Source organism: Glandiceps talaboti, chromosome 22, assembly GCF_964340395.1.
Source record: "Glandiceps talaboti chromosome 22, keGlaTala1.1, whole genome shotgun sequence".
Classification (NCBI taxonomy): domain Eukaryota; kingdom Metazoa; phylum Hemichordata; class Enteropneusta; family Spengelidae; genus Glandiceps; species Glandiceps talaboti.
This window is the reverse complement of record NC_135570.1, coordinates 13,028,703-13,049,910: the sequence shown is the minus strand read 5'-3', so window position 1 is coordinate 13,049,910 and position 21,208 is coordinate 13,028,703. Positions and strand designations below refer to the sequence as shown.

Genomic DNA, 21,208 nt, shown 5'->3' with positions numbered 1-21,208 from the left:
TTTTCAGATTTGATGAACTGAAAAACTACTAACCATTTGCTGATATCTAGTTCTAGTTCGTATACAGTATCGTTACCATAATTTACACCTCCACTAACACGGCCGCCCACACAGTCATTAACATCATGTCTTTGTTAATCAATCACAAAATGCTAACCAATAACACAGTCCCTCATAAAGTTAGTGTTTATTTATTAGGCAGTTATGTAATGTCCAAATATGGTATATTTGTCGGCTCAGTATGCTATTTATACACTGTTTTACATCACTATAGCAGTTGGGGGTTCACTGATTGGATGAACAACTTTTTGTGCTGATTGAGGGACTTTGACTAGACATGGTTTAGTTAGAGACCATGTTAGCATCCAGACTCGCTGATATCTTGATTGAAGAAATCCCAATGTTGAAGAATTTGAAAAAATTGTCATCCTGTTCATTTTGCAGTTTGATTTGTATTTGAACTTTACCCTCTACACCGCGACTAGTCATTCCATATTTGACCTTTAACCTCGGTGTAACCTTTAGCCCTTGATATTGGCAGGTCATTCCATATTTGACCTTTAACCTCAGTGTAACCTTTAACCCTTGATATTGGCAGGTCATTCCATATTTGACCTTTAACCTCAGTTTAACTTGTAACCCTTGATATTGGTGGGTCATTCTGTATTTGAACTTTAACCTTTGATAGTGATATCAACAGGTCATTCTCTATTTGTACTTTGATATTAACTGGTTATTCCAAATATGAGCTTTGAGCTTTAACCTTTAACCTTTGACATTGCAGGGAACGGCAGACAGACTTATGCAACACTTGATAGAAGATCATTCCAGTATGGATCCAACATTTGTGGAAGATTTCCTGATGACTTACAGAACATTCCTTAAAGGTTCCACAGAAGTTACCAGAAATTTATTACAATGGTTTAGAAATTCTTGCATTAGGGATAGGGTAAGTGTTAGATTTGGTTGGTTATCAGTAGTTATTGCCATCTTGCATTAGGGATAGGGTAAGTGTTAGATTTGGTTGGTTATCAGTAGTTATTGCCATCTTGCATTAGGGATAGGGTAAGTGTTAGATTTGGTTGGTTATCAGTAGTTATTGCCATCTTGCATTAGAAGTGTTAGATTTGGTTGGTTATCAGTAGTTATTGTCATCTTTCTCAATTCAAACAGCCAAATTTTCACATGGTATCTTGACTGACTTAAAGAAAGTTACTTGAAATTTCTTACTTTGATCGAAATAATTTAGCATTCTAGAATGGGGTAATAATAGTTTTGGTTAGTTATTGGTAACTAGCATTTCTTGGAAGATTTTGCGAGTTTGGTCAGTTGTCTACATTTTGTGAAATGTATCTCTTTTTATCTATAATAATGACTTGTTACTTGCAGGTAATACAGGTGGTACTACTATCGGTCAATAATCATTGTAATGACTTCATACAGGTCTAATCTATATAATGACTTGTTACTTGCAGGTGACACGGGTGGTACTACTATGGGTCAATAATCACTATAATGACTTCATACAGGTTTAATAATCTATATAATGACTTCTTACTTGCAGGTAACACGGGTGGTACTACTATGGGTCAATAATCATTATAATGACTTCGAAAGTGATCCACAAATGATAGAATTTTTAGAACAGTTTGAAGACATGCTGGAAAAACAGGTAAGACACAGATACAAACAGACAGGTTGCTAAAGATTGCTAATTTCCCTGAAAATGAGAGATAGTGAAACCCCAAATTTCTGTTGTTATTTTAAGAGGACTAAAAACAAGTTTTCATATGGCAGTTTTGGAAAGAATAGGCCATTCCAGACTGTAAACAGGAAATTGAGAATACAGTGCCCTCGCTCAAATTGCGGTATCATCACCTCATAGTACTGTTTCTTAAGAGCTTTATCCCTTGGTATTCTGTAGAAATGTAAATCAGGGATGTTTTTGTATTGTTCAGACATCGAGGAAAGCAGCAGTGCTCTATGATTAACCGAGTAACCTATACCATGTATACCCCCAAGGTATGCACAGACAGGAAGTAGAGCGCCACCATGGCAAGTTTTGGAAAGGTCTATTGGATTGAACTTTGATTTGCAGAGAAACTTGTCCCAGAGTCAAATTGAACGTTAATTAATGTAATTTCATTTAATTTTTTGTATGATAGAGTATGACGGGACAACTCAGGTTGCTACATATAGCATGTGCTGCCAAAGCAAAACAAAGGACCATAACATTGGTAAGTTCTAGCTTTGTCAAATGTATCATTGTTAATGTTATAGGGCAGAGGCGTCAGTCTGACTGGCATATTTGGTAGTATATCAGTCTAATGTTTGAGAGGTCTCTGGGTTGAGTCCTGGCCTAGTTGTACTTTATCACAGTTAGTATCACAGTCATGTAATGTTCAAGACACCCCTGGGTTGAATCCTGGCCCAGTTGTCCTTGAGCACAGTTAGTAGCACATTTGTCTAGTGTTAAAGGTGTCCCTGCATTGAGTCCTGATCAAGTTATACTCTAAGCACAGTCATCTAGTGTTCAAGATGTCCCAGGGCTGAGTCCTGGCCCTGTGATACTTTTCTCCGTCTTGGTTTGCTACATCTTAAGATTAACTTGGAATGAAGAAATCATTGCAACCTATAAGAGTATGTATGTTGTTGACAAGTCCTGGAAAGTAAAATGGACTCCTTAGAAGATCTCAATAATGAAAGTTATAAAATTATCAGTCATTAAAATGTTGAATATTCCAGTTGCCAGATCATCACAACAAAGCAAATCTTAGTGTGCTGATCATATATACTACAAAATACTCCTGGAAAGTAACATTAGTTGACCAGGAAAACTCCTGGGAAAATGTCTTGAAAATTCCAAGAAACTCCAAGACATTCTTTGTAAGTGTTTTAATTCAGTGTGACTCTAATTGACTAAGTGATAGATACAACTTATATACAACTATCTAATTTTAAGATATTTTGTTTTACTTTTTAGGCACGGTCAACAAGAGATTCAGTACTTCATTTTTCAGTATTAGGTGGACGTGAAAGAGGCTGCGGTATTTTTATTTCAAAAGTAGAAAAGGGATCCAGAGCACAAGAAGTTGGTTTGAGAAGGGGAGACCAAGTATGTGATATTTATGTATTTATCTAACTGACTCTGTCTGTCTATATGTATATGTGTACATATGTGCATGCATGTATGTAATGTATGTGTGTGTGTGTATGTGTGTATGTATGTATGTATGTATGTATGTATGTATGTATGTATGTATGTATGTATGTATGTATGTATGTATGTATGTATGTGTGTGTATGTATGTATGTATGTGTGTATGTATGTATGTATGTATGTATGTATGTATGTATGTATGTATGTATATGTGTCTTTGTGTGTCTGTCTCTGTCAGCCTGTGTTGATGTGTCTGTCAGTCTATGCATGTCTGTTTGTATCTGAACGTTTTTCTATGTTCTGTCCTGCCATCCCATTTCTTTTGTTAGTTTGTTCCATATTTACCTATCTCTGTTGTTTCATAATCTTCAACCCCCTCCAGCTCAGTTTCAAGTGTTAAGGCCTCAGCCAATGACACACAAAAGAAGTACAATTTTACTCAGAGAGAAAAATAAGATATTTACAAGACACAAGAAAAGAAAAACTTGACCACATTTAATTGCTGTTTTTCTTCACAAAATCATCACAGTGTTTAAAGGATTGAAATACAAACACTGAAAACTTAGAAATAACTTGTGGGATTTTAATTGATAATAATGCAAAACAAAACAAAAGTTATGTGATATTGTATGTTGAGGGCGCTCTGCAACAGGCTGGGAAACCCCATACATCTTCAGTGGACACCCTAGGTTTAGAACTTTTGATGACATTGGTTGTATGCACAGTACAAATTGGCAGGTGTCATATCTACAACTTCAATTCCATTTTTCCACAGATTTTAGAAGTTAATGGCCATAATTTTGAAAGGACATCCCATGCTAAAGCATTAGAAGTGCTTCGAGGAACAACTCATCTATCAATTACAGTAAAAACTAACATGTTAGGTGAGTTTGGAAATCAATTTTTTTTTGGCCAGGGAGTCATACCCAGGGTCTTGCATTGGTATCAGTAAGCCAGAAGAATTGCATAGGGTCATTTTTTTTGTAGCAGACTAAATTTTAGTTGTACTTCTGCCAGCTGCTGTTTTTCTCAAAAGAGTTTGAAATGTTGCTACTTCAGCAGAAAATGAGAGCAAAGTGACTTGAATCTTAAAATGCTACTTTTGATAGTACACTGCCCTTTTTAGCACAACTGAACTATGGTTAGGTAATGTAATTGTGAAGTGTGTGTGTGTGTGTGTGTGTGTGTGTGTGCGTGTGCAGGGGTCGAAATAATGAAAAAAATTCGCTTGTCCACTGGGCAAGTAGAAAACAAAAAGTACTTGCCCAAATCAAAAAGTGCTTGCCCATTCCAAATAGTGGGGTATTTTTGTGTGGCTTACAAATGCACTGTTGTGATTGATTGGGCTTTCTTTTGTTTATTATCAAAAAATGTCACTTTGAAAGTTTCTGTGGGTACTGAAAAGTTCTCTCCACAATAAACAGGTGTCCTAAATAATATTAATTTTCATGGCCTAATTAATATTCATACTATAGCATAGCATACAATTTTTTGTTCACTTGTAAAAAGTAGTTGTTAAAATAATTTTTTCAGCACTTTCATAAGCTATCAATATAAAAATTTACATTTATTTCAACACTGATGTAAAATCTTTCTAAGTATTTCCTTTTCCACCATGTCAATATATTTTCTTTCCTTCCTCATCCACACCAACTATTTTTCTCCCAGTATGATTTGTTTATATTTTCCAAGTAGTATTTTCAAATAAAATGACTGTTGTAAAATTTGCAGTTGATTCAAACACCCAAAACCTGAAAAATCATGCTGTAATTTACTATTGATGAACAATATTCAATGAGTCACTGGTCATTCCAAGTATGTTTTCTTGTTAGAGTAAACAAAGTACAAGGACAGCTGGTCCAGATTGTTTTGAATAGTGGTCAGTCAAGAAAAACATCTCAATATTGCTACAATGTTATAATTTTCCAGACTTGTTGGCACCATGGTTATACAATGTATCCAAAGTCCTATCAGACATGTGCAGTGTCTGATAAGTACAGCATGAACACAGGCAAAAACATGTCCCTGATCAATAATCATAAGAAATTCTCCTTGCCCTACTAGGGACAAGTACTTTTCAAAACAACTTGCCCAAGCCTTGAAATCACTTGCCCAGGGCAAGTAAAAGGCCATTATTTCGACCCCTGGGGTGTGTGTGTGTGTGTGTGTGTGTGTGTGTGTGTGTGTGTGTGTGTGTGTGTGTGTGAACAACTTAAAACCCCACTAGACTAAATGTGTAGATATTTGGGGGAAGTGCTACTTTTGGTATCTAGTTGTGAGATTTTGCAAAGCAAAGCGAGTATTGTATGTAATGGTATGTGTATTGGGGTATAGAAGTATGATTTTTAGTCAAAACTCTTAAAACTCATGGGTGGCTAGATGGGGTTGTAGTGATATTCATTTATCAGTGGTCAATTCTGTAATTTTAATCACCCATTTGTGTAACTCTCACAGCCTTCAAAGAGATGCTTAATACACCTGAAAATCCAGATCGGAGAATGAGCCGAGAACTAGCACGTTTACAGTCGAACCCTAGAGGGCGCTTGTCCATTCCTGACATTGCTGCGACACTCACTGTCCCTTCATCGCCAACAATAAAGAGTAAAGACAAAGACAAGAAAGGGTTTGCTACTCTAGGACATAAAGCCAGGATACGAAGAGCGATGGCAAAACTGAGTATTCTACCAAATAAAAACATGCATGGCAGGTGAGTTTAAATAACCAATCATGATCCCTCTCGCATTGATATGACTCCGAGCCAATCAAGAGAATCGTTCCATATTAATAGTAGTCGTGGTAATGAAAATATGTGTGGCAGGCTAAAGTATTCAAGGTGTGATAGCCAATCAGAAGCCTCTATCATGGAATGAAGAACTTTTAGCCAATCAAGAAGTGTGTCATATATTTTTAAAAATCTCAATTGATGTAATACCAAACTGTTGTCTGTTGGCTGTTAGCCAATCAAAGCGGATGTTGCACAGTACATGTAGAAAGACAGATCATCTATTACATTACAGAGTAGTCTATTGGTTTGTTTTGAAGTTATTAAAATGGTTCAGCCAATCAAAATGACTGTTGCATGGTACATGTACAAAGACAGATGTTCTATTACATTACACAGTAGCCTATTGGCTTGTTTTGAAGTTATTAGTACTTTAGCCAATAAAAATAAATGGTGCATATCACTGATTTGGCCAATCAAGAGCTTAGCTGACCTTTTTGATTTCTTTCTTTCAGTGATACAACACTTAACAGAACTCAGGATGATTGTAGCATGCCTGGCAAACGGACAAGTGTTTCCAGTTTACCCAGCAGTCTCTTGAGTAATAGTAACCCCGACCTGACAGCGCCACAAAATTATGAATCGTTGAACGGCCGTCCCGAGTTCCCAGACAATGTTGTCAAAGTGTATAAAGCCGATCAAACTTGTAAATATTTTCTTGTACATAAGGTAGGAAATTTTTTATCTCCTTAACTTAAAAGTGATATATAAATATGATTTCATTATTGGTCCCATTTTCTGAGCGACATTGAAGGTTATTGGTCCAGTGGGTAATATCCAAATTGATACCTTGTGATTCTTCAAAGATCTTGTTTCCATGGTAATATTTAGATTATTGATCCACAGGGTAATATTCAAATTATTGTTCTATGATTTGTTTATTGACTTCTCTTCAGGTTAATATGTAGGTTATTTGGTGAGATAATATAAAAATTATTGTGATATTATGTATGCTGTGTTGGGGTAATATAGTACTTTTGGGTGAAATAATACACGTTTGATTTCATTGTTGATCATTTTTTAGGGTAATAAGTACATTATTTGCCCTGTCTTCTCATACATGAGACAGCAACAAAAGAAGTAGTGATGTTAGCAATGGCAGAGTTTGTTGACCCCATCTTAGGGTAATAAGTACATTATTGACCCTGTCTTCTCTATGATACAGGAGACAACAGCGAGAGAAGTAGTCATGTTAGCAATGAGAGAATTTGGGTTGACCGACAACCATAATTTTGGAAAATACTCACTGTGTGAGGTGTCCGTGGCTTCAGAAGGTGTAGTAAAACAGCGACGACTGCCAGACCATTTAGATAATCTTGCCGATAGGATAAACCTAAATGGACGATATTACCTGAAAAATAATATGACTACAGAGCAGCTGATACCAGATGAAATTGCTGTGGTGAGTACATGAATAATGCATCAGTCAATAATTCTCTTATTCACTCTGAAAATTGTGAAAAATGCATCAGTCAATAATGATAATAATATGTTAATTTATAATGTGCCTTTCCTCCTGAGGGATCAAGGCACTCACAATTATTACCCCTGGCACGGATCAGTGGTGACACAACAGCCCTTAATACTTCCTCAACTCCCTGGGGAGCATACAATCCATTGCAGCCTTTATAAGCGCTTAGGATTAAAGCATTCACATTGCAATCTCTATCCTACCAGGTCCCCAATTATACAACTGGGTTGACTGAGGCACAAATCATGGTTCAAATCTTGCCCAGGGACAGAAAATATGTGTATGGAAAGTTCAATTCAAACAATCAACACCAAGTGTGGTATCTGATAACAGGAGGTCATAAAATAGATGTCTTGTGTTCAATCTCAGTCTAAAGGTTCAATCCATTGTATTGCAAAATTGTCTATAAAAATAGTGTTTCTAGTAAGGTCAACTTCACTCAGTCTAGATATTGGCATGTTGTATTTTACGACCTTCTGTTATCAGATACCACACGTGGCATTGATTGTTCGAATCAGACATTCCAGCAAGTGTAATTGTTCATATACAGGGGTCTTATCAATTGAGTTTATCTTGAAAATCACAATTGTGTCTATTCCTTTCGCACTGGTCATTTGAATTTCATTGTAAATGCAATGACATTTGTGTTACGTTAACAACGATGAAATTTCAGTCTACATGACAATGACTCTAAAACTTTTTATTTATTTATCCGCAGGAACTTTTAAAAGAGAGTCAAGTTATTTTCCTTCAACTCAATAGCATGGAAGTTGCAATACATTTAACATTAAGAGATTTCACCATTTTCCAAGCCATTGAACAGACAGAGTACGTAGAGGATTTATGGCAGATCAAATCAAAGTATGGCACTAAGAAACTTAAAGAATTTGAAGAAGTAAGTTCACATTTTTTTATTTTTTTTATTTTATTTTTTTTTGCCAAGGGGGTAAATCTGGTAAAACTTTCATAGATTTCCATGACTTGTAGTGGATGGGAATGGTTGTAAAAATACCGGGAAATCACTGCAGGTAGATTTTACTTACTCACTGCCCCAACAAAAACACTGATATTTAGACGTTTTTAAAGCTACACTAGCTGTAACTGGAGTATTATTTTTTTGATCAGACAACCACCAATAAATTCACTGAAAATTATGGAAATGCCAATAATTAGACATTGTACATGCTCATTAGGTGTCCATTGTATCCAGAAGTAGTACAACAACATGTTGAAATTGTTGTTGCATTGGGTTGCTGAATTTTTGGTATGGACCTAAAATTCAATTTGATTGGATTTACAGTACCATATTATGTGTACAGCTGTACAATATATTTACCCACAGGTGATTCAATACTGTTCAGGGTATATTATAGTATGAGTTAAGTTATTATATCTAAAAAAACAGTTTAAAAAAAAGTGTTCCAGTTGCTGCTAGTATACCTTTAATGTCTTTTTTCACCGAAGTAGTCCAACTCTGAAGAGAATATGACCAAAAAACTTATGTTTTTCTACTCACTCAGCCATAATTTAAAATGACCAACAGTCTAGTCTGTTGTCATTTCAATATACACTCATCTCAAGTATTGTCCTATTCTTGATATTATTAATTCTTAAAATGAACAAGAACAGAGAGTGCCTATTCACACATCGTATATTGTATTTTTTTACTGAATGTGGGGTTTTTTTCACAGCTTGTTGACCAAGAGATGTTTTGGGTGGTTACCGAAATCTGCAATGAACCAAATATAGTCAAGAGAATGAGAATTGTCAAACAATTCATTAAAATAGCAAGTAAGTAAGAATTATCAACTTTACTGGATTACTGCGATACAACATGGAAAAAACACTGGTGTTTTTGCTTGCTCATGGTAAGCAGGAATGAGACAAGGTTCATACAAAGACATGTACTGTTATATTGGTGTCGGTAACTTATCAAACCATAAACACTACAGGAGCTGGTATCCCATGACTATGTTTACTGATAGTACACTATATGTTATAACATTCAGTATAACTGTTACTGTTACATCATAACTTCTACACATATAAACAAACTGATAAAAACATCGCGTGGACCTACATCAGAGGTATTCGCTGTCGGTTGTACAACAAGTAACACTGAAGTAAAGAACTTTCTCTGTGCTACACTCATTTATAGCATTCATATCAAGTGTAAAAGTATACTGTACTGTTTCAATTGGTTTATTTACAAGCCCAGCATGTGGCCTTTGTAATGGTCAATTAGCAAATGAAACAGTATACTTTTATACTTGATATGAATGCTATAAATGATTGTGGTACATACAGGAGATGCTTTCTTTCCTTGGCTCACATCCTTCAAGTAAACACACTGGTGTTTTTTCATTGGTTGTAAAAGAGATTGAAGTTTACAGTACCATCAATAACTAGTAGACAAGTAATTCAGCTCATTTAAACAGATCAAAATTTTTCTAGTAAATGTTTGGTGTATTTTCTGTGTACCTAAATTGAATGAGATATTGTTCAACTACTGTTGATCTAAGTTTCTGTTTGGTCTCTTTATTCACAGGGCATTGTAAAGAATGCAAAAACTTTAACTCAATGTTTGCAATCCTGAGTGGGCTAGGCCATGGTGCTGTATCAAGATTGCGAGCGACTTGGGACAAACTACCGGGAAAGTACACCAAGATGTTTAGCGATCTTCAAGACTTCATGGACCCATCAAGAAATATGTCCAAGTATAGGAACTTAGTCAACGCAGAGAATGTACATCCACCTGTTGTAAGTTCATTTATATGCAAATTTTATACATTTGACCAATGGTCTAAGTCAACACAGAGAATATGCATCTATCTGTTGTAAACTAATTTATATGTAACATTTTATGAATTTGACCAATGGTCTTAGTTTAGTCAACTCTAAGAAAGTGCTTCCACCTTTTGTAAGTGCATGTATAATATGCAAATTTTATAAATGTGGTCATAGTCAATTCTGTGAATGTGCATCCATTTGTTGTGAGTTCACTTTGTAAATTTGACCAATGGCTGTACTCACTTGCACACACACACACACACACGCACACACACACACACACACACAGTGACACATTAACACTGACATGCTGACAGTCACACACACAGTGGCATATATATTGTCACTCGCCCACAAGTACACACGTGTTTACAGTAATTTTATTGTTATATTTTGTTTGTTTCAGATTCCATTTTTCCCAGTGGTTAAGAAAGACCTGACATTTATTCATCTTGGCAATGATTCTATTGTGGATGGCCTCATTAATTTTGAAAAACTTCGGATGATAGCAAAAGAAGTTCGGTACATCTGTAGAATGGGATCATCGTTTTTTGTAAGCAAATATTTTCTATCTTGCGTCAGTAGTTAGTAGAAGCAGCTTGTTAATTTTAATTAGTTGACTGTTTTATTTCAAGATGGTAGGTAGGCATTCAGAAATCATGAATATTTATGTCCTATTTGCATAATTATGCATATCTGTTGACTCCCATTAGGCAATGCATGTCCATGGCAAGTACCCCCCCCCCCCCACCAGTTTCAAATCTTTCAAATCAATGATGTAAATGATGAGAAATCATTAAAATGACTCTCCAGAACCCCTAGAAATGCCTTCAGGAAGAAAAAAATAAGTACATTTTGATGTGCAGCCAAAATAAATTCCCCCCTAAAAAAAAATATTACTAAACTTTGCACACTACATCCATTTCCTGTGTCTGCTTTTCCAGGATCCTAAAAGTATGTTTGATAGTACAACAACTCTCGGTGCACCAAGTGTAGCGTTGGCGGTTCTCGGTGCCGTAGCGGCACCAGCAGTGGCTGCGCAGAGGAAAAAGGCATACAGTCGAAGAAATTCAACGTTACCAAATCCTAAGAAAATATGGGAAGAGGTATGTTTATTTGAGTTTATATTTACACAATGAATTTTAAGCAAGTGTGCATACTGCGTTACATGATCATATCACCGAGCACTCAATGTAGAGGGTGCCCTCTGTGTTGCATGGGAGAGAACACTCAACATAGAGGGCTAGGGAGACCTCTATGGCATTAAGTATTTGACCTCAGGGTCAAATTTCAGTCATCCCATTGAATTTGTTAGTGAAGTTTTTCATAATTTTGTAACATAAAACTGAATTTTGGATGACAAAGTTGCTTTTTATTCATCTTTACAGGCACAAATGGTCAGAAGGGTGAAGGAATACATTATTAACACCAAAGTAATTAAAGATGAAAAAGACCTGATGAAGCTGTCTATGATCTGTGAGGGCGCTGTCACGGCAGGTTGGTCATCACTGAAAAACAAAACAGTCCACCATGTTTGATTTTCTGAACTGAATCAAAGCAGAATTATATTTTGTGTAATATTTTAGAAACTTTTGTATCCGTATGATTAGCCAGCATCCTAGTAAAACAAAAATAGACGGGAATTATACGGCAGTGGACCGTTTTAGAAGAAAAAAAGGGACAAAAAGTTATAATGGACATCTGTATGAAACAAAGAAGTTCGACAACAAGTAAGATTTTTAATCTTTATTTCACAGTTTGGTGCTGGTTTTTGACAACTTCTGTGTCATTTTTTTCTTCACTTTCAAAATTTAGATAAACCACCTCTTAGTGCAGCAAATCTTTCGGCTTCTTCACAAAGAAGGAACACCCTGCCAAACTTGGCAGAAAGTACAGTATCTCTCACACAAACAAAATCTACAAGCTCAACTGCAAGCACCACATCAAGTACACAATCCAAGAGAATGACGTTTCCCGACGAACCTAAGACAAGATTTGGTGAGATTTCTGTCCTGCTTTTCTTAACTTTCTCCTAACTGTACCTGATCTGGAATCTCTATCTGAGTTTCAACTATCGTATTTCTTTATGTAGAGTTTGTTGTGTTTTTCAATGATTAGCAATGTCCAATGACAGATCTTTGGTGGCTGTGAACAAGTCTATATTTATTGAGAAAGACATAAGTTCTTACTAAAATATCAAACATTGTGCAGACAGACCCAAACAAGAGTGCCTATTGTGCCACTTTAGAATCCCTCTCTGATTTGCCAGCCCAGCGAGCTCACACAGCCACTATTTCAACTTGTAAGTAGCACCTGCTGGTTAGGTGTTGGTGTTAGTGTTAGCACTGAGCTAGCCCAGTGTCAGCCTGGTGCAAACAATTGGCTAATGCAGGCAATAACCCTTCCAGTTGTTTACACCTGCCAGTGAGGTCCTACTGTCAATTTTGTACTAGCACTGAGCCAGTCTGATGCCAGCGAAGTCAGAAAGTGACTTGCACTGTATTGTACAGCATACATAACAAAAAGTATGATTTGTTTGGCATTCCAGCACCTTCGAATAAATTTTCCACCACCCATCATTGATACATTGCTGTTCAGAACTCGGCAAACTCTGAATAAGGGATACATAGCTAGCATCTTTCTTGTTTATTCTTTGACATGCATGCATGTTAAAATGTCTAATTCTGTTGTAACTTCTTGTAAATGTCCACTATGTTCTGTCTTGTCTATGTCACCTGTTCAGTTTTCCATCCTTCTACAAACTCTGTTGTAATTATGTTACCAACAAAACCTGTACAACACTGATTTGTGGTGTCATGTCGTTTCACTCTAGTACTATGTGTAACCGTCTGATTGTAAACTCCATATTTGTCTGTCGTCCTTGTATGATTCTTCTAATTCCATCAATCATTTCAGTCCATACCGTCTCCTCTCTACCCTCAGAACATCTTTTCAGATTCTTAAGAAATTCTGTTCCCTCTCCCATTCCGTATGTTCTTTCCCCTTGTCCCTTTCCATTGTATCCTTTCCCATTCCCTATGTGTGTATGTTTTATCACCATGTCCCTTCCCATTGTTCCATCTCCCATTGACATCATCAATTTCCCTACCTTTCCCATTCATGTCTTTTCCATTATTCCCAACTATATCGATGTCCGACTCCTTGACATCATCAATTTCCCTACCTTTCCCATTCATGTCTTATTCTGTCATTCCCAACTCTATCTATATCTAACTTCATGGCATCACCACCTATCTGTCCAATCAGTGTTTTGTCTTTCCGTAACTTTAATTATCTTGAACTTTGTATTCAGAGTAAAAAAACTTTCTGTTATCCAGAATATAGAACTTCTTTTGTAATAAATAACACAACTAAAATATAAACATAACTCACTAAATGTGTGGTAGTGTGAAGTTAACATTGACACAAAAAAAAAAATGCTAACTTTAACAATTAAAAATAACTAGCCGAGTTGAGGTACCATTAACACGTTGACAAAATAGTGCGTCATTTTGTAGTTCCCAGTTAGATCACTAGTTTTACGGTTTGAATCCCCCCTCGTTAGTTTTCATTTTGTTCAGCATGCTTTGACGTTTTTGTTTGCAAACCATGAGTGGCGAGTTTCCCGTAGTTTGTGTGGCTTTGGTTCTTTTCTTTACTTCTTATTTTGATTATTATTTCTTATAACTTTAATTTGTTAAAAAAAAAAAAAAAAAAAAAAAAAAAAAAAAAAAAAAATTAAACTTTTTTGTTTTTGTTTTTTGGTTTCTTTTCCTTTTTTCTGTAAATTAACATTTCTGTTGGGAAACGTTTTCCCGTACACAGGGGCCACATCACCTAAAAATCTGAGAAAACTTCTCGCTCTGTCAGAAGAGGGACAAAAACGTATGAAAAGTAAAGGTACTTTGAACATATTCAGACCATCAAAAAGTGCTAATGCTTCGCCAACATCATCACCATCAAATTCTCCACCAGAAATGAGACGGCAGCAGCTACGTAGGCCGCCCAGTTTACAGCGCTCGCAGACAGATACGAGTGAAAGCGGTGTTGGGAGTGCAGGCAGTAGTATAGGAAGTTCAGATACTCATTCAGCTGATAGAATCAAAGCACATCTCCCTGGAGGTAGGTGATGCAGTAAGCTTGTGCATACCACCTAGTCTATATAGTGCATGATGCAAGGCCAATGAATATTCTCATTTCATTATCATACAGAGTATATAGTGCATGATGCAAGGCTATTGAATATTCTCGTTTCATTATCATACAGAGTATATAGTGCATGATGCAAGGCCAGTGAATATTCTCATTTCATTATGATGCAAGGCCAATGAATATTCTCATTTTACTATCATACTCTTTCTACACCCTCTGGAACACATGAAGACACGCACACACACACACACTCCCCTGGTGTTTTACATCATGTTCTTGTCTTTATCTCCAGGATCTGCCAGGTCGTCATATACTAGTTCATATGATACAACAAGTCTTGACTCAGCTCACAGTGGTGCTTCAAGTTATGATAGTCGCAGCATTTCGTCCGTCGGATCAGCATCGCCTCCAGTCAAAGAACATCGACACCAGTTGCGAGGTATGCTTTCCATTACCACCACACTTTCCCATACGAATCACATTACATTTATCATGTCACTGAAACCATGAGCAGTTTCGAAAAGGCTTATTCCATTGGCTGATTCTCGCCCTAAACAGCCATTTTTCCAGTCATTCACCAACTGCGCAAATCAATCACAGTTACATTCAGTTACAATGAGCATTTATTGTTTGAAGTACAAAACATATTTTAAAAACGTTTTTTGGGGTTTTTATCGAGAATATGTCAAATCCATGATAAACACAAAACATTTAGGTTTCCATTCTGCTTCATCTATCAAAGTCAGTGCTGTCCACCCCTACTTACCAACCACTTGGACCAATCCTATAGAAAATACAATCAGACTCTACCAACTGTCATACACATAAGGGGTGGAAAGGTATAATTCATAAAATGTTACTGTGTGGCTAAAAACTAAGCATTGTGTGTGTGTGGCTATCATTCTAGTAAAAAGGCTAAGCTTGCGGTGTGAATTTCTGTTGCGTAATGGATGCTTTCTGTTTGTTTTCACAGCCCGGCATTTATCACCCCCGCCAACTTTCAATCGTAAGCCAGCGACCAATCTTGCGCCAAGGCCAGCTTATCACCATGGAAACAAGTTTCCCCCTCCTCCTCCTCCTCTTGGGAACCTTCCATTGCCCCCCGACTATCAAACCGCCACAGCCAATTTAGGTAGGTTGGACTGACTCGACTGGACCAGTGGGTCTCCCTGCTACTCTGAACTACATGCTTACTGCTTGCTTTTTTTTAAAAACTTATTCTTTTTTTTTTTTGATATTTATGTTTGCCTGTGGAATATTTATTTGCTTGTTGTTGATGCATGCAATCTTCCATTAATTTCTGCTTCCTCTGCACATTACCATAGGGGTTAAGGTGTAGGTTTTAAAAAAAAGGTTAAAGGTCGTAGTTCAAAGGTGATGGGTGAAATCTAACTCTTGCATTCTTAGCTTCCTGGTTCTGTCTCTGTCTGAATTAAGGTGTTAAAGTCTGCAAATATGTCTCACAAAGTGTAATTTCTCCCCCATGTACAGCAAACAGTCCATACAAACCTCAACACAATCAAATGAAGAGGCCACCCAAACCGCCAGACTATCACGTGGCTACTTCGGCCCGATCACGTAAGAATATCACACAATGTATAGGTGCGTTTAGCGTAAGCGGGTTCACTAACCCCTCTGTCTTATTTGTAACCTCTCTCTCTTCAAACTCTAGATGGCTCCCTTCATGTTCTTGACCATCCAGCCACTGTAGAATCTCCCCATATAGGATAACAATTAGAATTAGAAATTTGTATCAAATTTTAACCAGAAACACAAATAAGGAAAAAATGACGCTTAAACTTTTGTACATCAACAGGAAGATGAAAGTTAAGGATTGCATTTACCAGATAATTTTTATTTTTACCCATTTTTTGGCATGGCAATATTTTTTCAGTACTTTTCATTTCAGCATTTATTTATTGTATATTAAGAAGTGCATGACATTTTGCAAAATCGTAAGATTTTAAAGTTGACCCCTCACCAAAATGTATCCCATAATATTTTACAGTACTTGTATTATTGATGGCACATGGGTCAAAGGTCGTAGTATACCAGTCTGACTCAAAATAGCATACTTCTTTCAAATTGTAGAATTTAAAGAACTGAACAGGACAAAAAACGGATGAAATTGGACGTAACTCAAAATTTCATTTTGTAAATTATGAAGACAATGTTATTGCAGTTGAAATCTAGAAAATATAAAGTGACTAATTTGAAAATACAGTGATAAACTATGAATCAAAATAATCTAAAGACTTTCACAATTTTTCTAGAATGGTTCATTACAGCAAGTGCTCATGGATTGTCCTGCACACTGCCAAAAATGTAGTTTACTGTAGTGTAACCTTTGAACTTGGGTCACAGAGGTCGTCAGTGACAATTATCCAATAAGGCTGGATGGACTAAATATGAAGAAATCTAACTTGTGTGAAAATAAAGACTTCAGACTTCAACAAGGGCACTAGGTGTATAACAAATTTGTTTTTAAAAAGCCAGAAATTTATACCGTACTTTAGTTTGACATAAATTAGTTAATTTATCACTCATTACATCAACATTCCTTGGACGTACTCAGCTTCTTGATCATGACCTTTCACCTAGCCACAGGGTAGTCAGGTGATAGTCACCTGACTCTTGATAGCCAATCACAGCAGAGTTGTAAGTGAAAATCTTTTGATTTCAATAGTCAGGTGATAGTCACCTGACTTCAGAGTTAAAAATATGAACTACGTACGATACTACATAATATTTTGATTCTAAATCAGTAATTGAATAGGTATTTTATCCCTGAAGTGCCCTGTTGATGTTTGAATGTAACAATTAAGAAAAGATCTTGTGTTCAAAATGTAATTTTAACTTTGTAATGATTTAATTGTGAACGGTAATTTAATACTTGCAGCTAAATAAGTAAACGCACACTAATGAGAACACCTGATTGAATCTTTTTCTGATGTTCTGTCTATTTGACCTTTCAACTTTGACCTCAGTAATGATTGTAAAAAGTAAAGCTAGTATCAGAACTCATTGTTCATAAATTGTTTTGCAGGTTCTACTGAAGAAAATAATCAACCACAAGATTACTACGATGAAGGTGGGTGGAAGAGATAGGCAGAGAAAGAGAAGTAGGGATATCAGTTGGACAGCCAGAAACATGGTTAGATGGCGGCACAAAAGCCTGTTTGTGTTTGTGTGTTGTATGTGGGCATCTTTGCTTGTGTATCAGTCAGTCTATGTGTGTATATACATATGGCCAAAAAAAAAAATTGTTTCTGGTCTGCATGTACATCACTTAAATACCCTTAACCTGTGTGTTTGTCCGACCCGGGACACAAATATAACTACTTCAGTGAAGACAACTGCAGAGCCAATCCTGAACAAGCAAATTACATTTGCCCCAAAGTACTAAATAAAAGAAGAGTAAGTACCATAAATGGTAGATTGAGTGACAGGTTTGTTGAAAATTTATTTTAAAAAATAATTAAAAAATTGCACTGTCTTACCACTTCAACCAAAATGTCCTGACCAGAAACAATTCTTTTTTTTTTGGCCTAATATGTATATTGTGTATGTTTGTACATGCTAATATATGTGCGTTTATTTATGCATACGTTATGTCAAAGGGAGAAATGTAGGAAAGTGAATATCTTTGTATATTTGTAGATGAAACATTATTAGGATACAGAAGTCATTGACAAGTATACAAGTATTGATACTTACAAACTTGTAGAAATAGGAATTTAAGAAAGGATTCAGTTCATAGATACTGAAATTAACACTTAGATCTAAATATACACATTAAAAAATGTTAGTTAGGCCTAAAAAAAATTGTGTGGTTCCAATTAGGTGCAATGTTAGAATAGATTTTTTTTTCATATGCGAGTGTTCAAGTAGTTACATTTTCCATATGGTCTCTGTGTTATTGGTTTCTTCCCATCAGAAGTACAATTTTATATTGCCTTTTCAAGTCAGTTTCCATATCCACTATTTCTCGCGAGACTTCACAATTTTTTTTTTCTCTAATACATAAAAAAAATATTTGGGTAACCGGAACCAACCAATTTTTTTTAGGCCTTATATAAATGTACGATATTTGATTTTCTGACGCTGTTACCAGTGTTTTAAAACAAGTACAGAATATTTCTACACTGAAAGGAAGCAATTGATGTGATAGAGAATTCAATGTTATTCTGACCTCTGACCTCTTTGTTTTCCTGTCCACAGATGGAGAGCAGGTGTCGGTGGTATAATGAATGCTAACTTCTGGAACTGTTTGTAAATATGTAAATAGCAAGTCTGATGTTGTATCTTCCTACTCTGTTTTTTTTATATCGATGACCCTACTTTATCATATCAGGAGCAGTATCACGATGAAACATCGTCTCTGATTCGCTTACATTGATCGTGATGTCAGTGGACCAGTTTTGTTACATGAAATCTGATTGGATAGATACCTGTTACAAAATAGTTTGACTACCATTGTTGGCACTTCTGATTGGATACCGAAGTCATGTGATATTGATTGTGCAATTTTATTGGCTATATACTATTGTTGGGCTATCAAAATAGGAAGGCCATTCTTAAACTTGATGTTTGTATATGACAATACGGAGTGTGTTCTTCATGAAAACGACATGTCAGATCTGTTAGCTTCCATGTTCATTGTACAATTTTCAAAAATGTCCAGCGTTTGTGCTTCAAGTTCAAGTTTCTTCCTAAACTTCTAGTAATGTATATGAACTATATTTTGACCACATAATTGAAATGACACAGATTTTAGGGAATTTCTGAAGAAAAGTCCAACAGTTGATCTAAAATGTGGAAAAACATCAAAGATATACTAAATGTAGTCTGCCTGCCACGAGGTCAAAGGTCGGAATTTCAGAAGAAAAGTCCAACAGTTGATCTAAAATGTGGAAAACGTAAAAGATATACTTACTGTAGTCTGCCTGCCTGCCGTGAGGTCAAAGGTCGGAATTCCATGATCTGAAAATTGTGGAAAACAAGATATACTTAATGTTGTCTCCCTGCCGTGAGGTCAAAGGTCAAATCTGACAACCCCAATACTCAACTGTACAGAGTAAAGGCAGCTAAATGTGACTTTAGAAGACGTCTTGTCAACGATTTGTAAATATAAAGAGTTGTGACTTTATAATTATATTGTTCAAATCATGTTTACTGTTACCATGATGAAATTTCCTGAACGATGTTTTTCCTGAATCAAATCATGAACTTTTTAATCTTGTTGCGTGAATCAGGAGTTTATATTGTGTTAATGTTTTTGTGACTTTTTTGTAAGTTATTCAGCAACTGCCATATTCAGCAATATTTGTGAATAAATTATGTTTATGTCTTCATTCTTTGTTATGTAATTATATTTCAAATGTGTTGAAATTTTTTTTTTTCCAAAACTATCTTTTGCATTTGTTTTTAACATGGGAATATTTAATTAATATATGTTCTACTCTACATATTTTTTCACAAAATATTGTTATATATATTTTAGTAATATTGTGGAAAATGGAGCACTAGTTTACTAAAATACGTCGATGTGTGCTTGGAACATGTATATACTTCCAATGTTTGCATGCAAAGTATCTCTAGAAGATGAAATTAAAGTTTAAAAAATCTTCAAAAATATTCTATTGTGTGTTTGTGTTTTTGTTACTCTACTGTAGCTGATGCAAGCCCTGTTTATTTTGGAAAAACAAGTTTACAGTTTTAGCCACTGGGAGTGCTGTTCAGCATTTGGGATATGCCAATGATTATGAAAAACAAAAGATTGTATAGTTTGGCCACTAGGAGTGCTGTTCAGCATTTGGGATATGCCAATGATTATGAAAAACAAAAGATTGTATAGTTTGGCCACTAGGAGTGCTGTTCAGCATTTGGGATATGGCAATGATTATGAAAAACAAAAGATTGTATAGTTTGACCACTAGGAGTGCTGTTCAGCATTTGGGATATGCCAATGATTATGAAAAACAAAAGATTGTATAGTTTGGCCACTAGGAGTGCTCTCCCACATTAGTTTTTGGATCAGACAAAATCATTGTTTCTCCTCCATATTTGTATACAATGCAGATCTAATGTCCTGATCAATCCTTCATCTATACACTCCCCACTGATCCCCCAACTAAATGTCAGCCTAATCCACCAGGTAGTTTTTAAGCCCTACTTTTTAAAACCAACAAAGAACCATTCATTCACTCACCTGCATAATCTGGATTTCAACACCTGTCCCTCCTGACACCCAGCAAGATCCCCACCAAATGCAAAGGAAATTGGTCTGATGGATTTTTCCCCAGTCGTTTAGTTACGGAAGACCTCGTGGACGTGAAGTTTAATCGACAGAGATGTCCTGTGAATTAGAAAGTGGCATGTATTGGTACCGACATTTATACTTCATTAAAGTGTGGGTTTTATGCAAGTATTTTCACTCTTGTCAAATAGCTTATAAACTGAGATTGTGTCACTTGAACATCTTATCACTCCAGACTGTTACCAGAAATGATATCTGTCAATCTGTCCGACACTCACTCACTCAGCAGTAGGGCGCCCTCTATGGTTCACTTTGTAAAGAATTTACACTGTGCACTGGTACATTATTATTCAATTGAGAAAAGCCCAGTCAATAAGGAACAATCTCACAGATGTACATGTACACAGCTAACAAAACTAAAGAAGCTCAAAATAAGATGAAATTCATTTCATTGCAGTCAATATGATGAACATACAAGACACAGAATCAAAATTTGAATCTTCATGTTATCTTTGACTACATATATTGTAAGGGACGAGATCAATAGTTCAATGTGGGATTAAAAAACTAAACTTCTTTAGTTGGGCCTCAGAT

At 36.0% G+C, this 21,208-nt stretch overlaps 1 protein-coding gene across 13 annotated transcripts in view; it reads left to right on the top strand.

The window, feature by feature from the left end:
- The window catches only part of LOC144451998 (rap guanine nucleotide exchange factor 2-like), a 53,417-nt gene extending 33,425 nt beyond the window's left edge, over window positions 1-19,992 (top strand). For 2 of the 13 annotated variants that reach the window (XM_078142963.1, XM_078142959.1), the window contains 21 exons: window positions 785-949; window positions 1,565-1,672; window positions 2,166-2,237; window positions 2,984-3,115; window positions 3,936-4,044; window positions 5,615-5,867; window positions 6,398-6,611; window positions 7,108-7,344; window positions 8,132-8,308; window positions 9,105-9,204; window positions 9,962-10,173; window positions 10,610-10,756; window positions 11,148-11,309; window positions 11,592-11,700; window positions 12,019-12,201; window positions 14,029-14,325; window positions 14,648-14,794; window positions 15,329-15,487; window positions 15,847-15,957; window positions 17,402-17,446; window positions 18,577-19,992. In XM_078142963.1, coding sequence (XP_077999089.1) covers window positions 785-949; window positions 1,565-1,672; window positions 2,166-2,237; window positions 2,984-3,115; window positions 3,936-4,044; window positions 5,615-5,867; window positions 6,398-6,611; window positions 7,108-7,344; window positions 8,132-8,308; window positions 9,105-9,204; window positions 9,962-10,173; window positions 10,610-10,756; window positions 11,148-11,309; window positions 11,592-11,700; window positions 12,019-12,201; window positions 14,029-14,325; window positions 14,648-14,794; window positions 15,329-15,487; window positions 15,847-15,957; window positions 17,402-17,446; window positions 18,577-18,602 — 3,165 coding nt within the window. In that variant the 3' untranslated portion in view covers window positions 18,603-19,992. Of the gene's footprint in view, window positions 1-784; window positions 950-1,564; window positions 1,673-2,165; window positions 2,238-2,983; window positions 3,116-3,935; window positions 4,045-5,614; window positions 5,868-6,397; window positions 6,612-7,107; window positions 7,345-8,131; window positions 8,309-9,104; window positions 9,205-9,961; window positions 10,174-10,609; window positions 10,757-11,147; window positions 11,310-11,591; window positions 11,701-12,018; window positions 12,202-14,028; window positions 14,326-14,647; window positions 14,795-15,328; window positions 15,488-15,846; window positions 15,958-17,401; window positions 17,510-18,576 lie in introns of all 13 variants that reach the window. The other 11 variants (XM_078142966.1, XM_078142961.1, XM_078142962.1 and 8 more) reach the window with 11 other exon arrangements.
- Window positions 19,993-21,208: the final 1,216 nt, after the last annotated feature.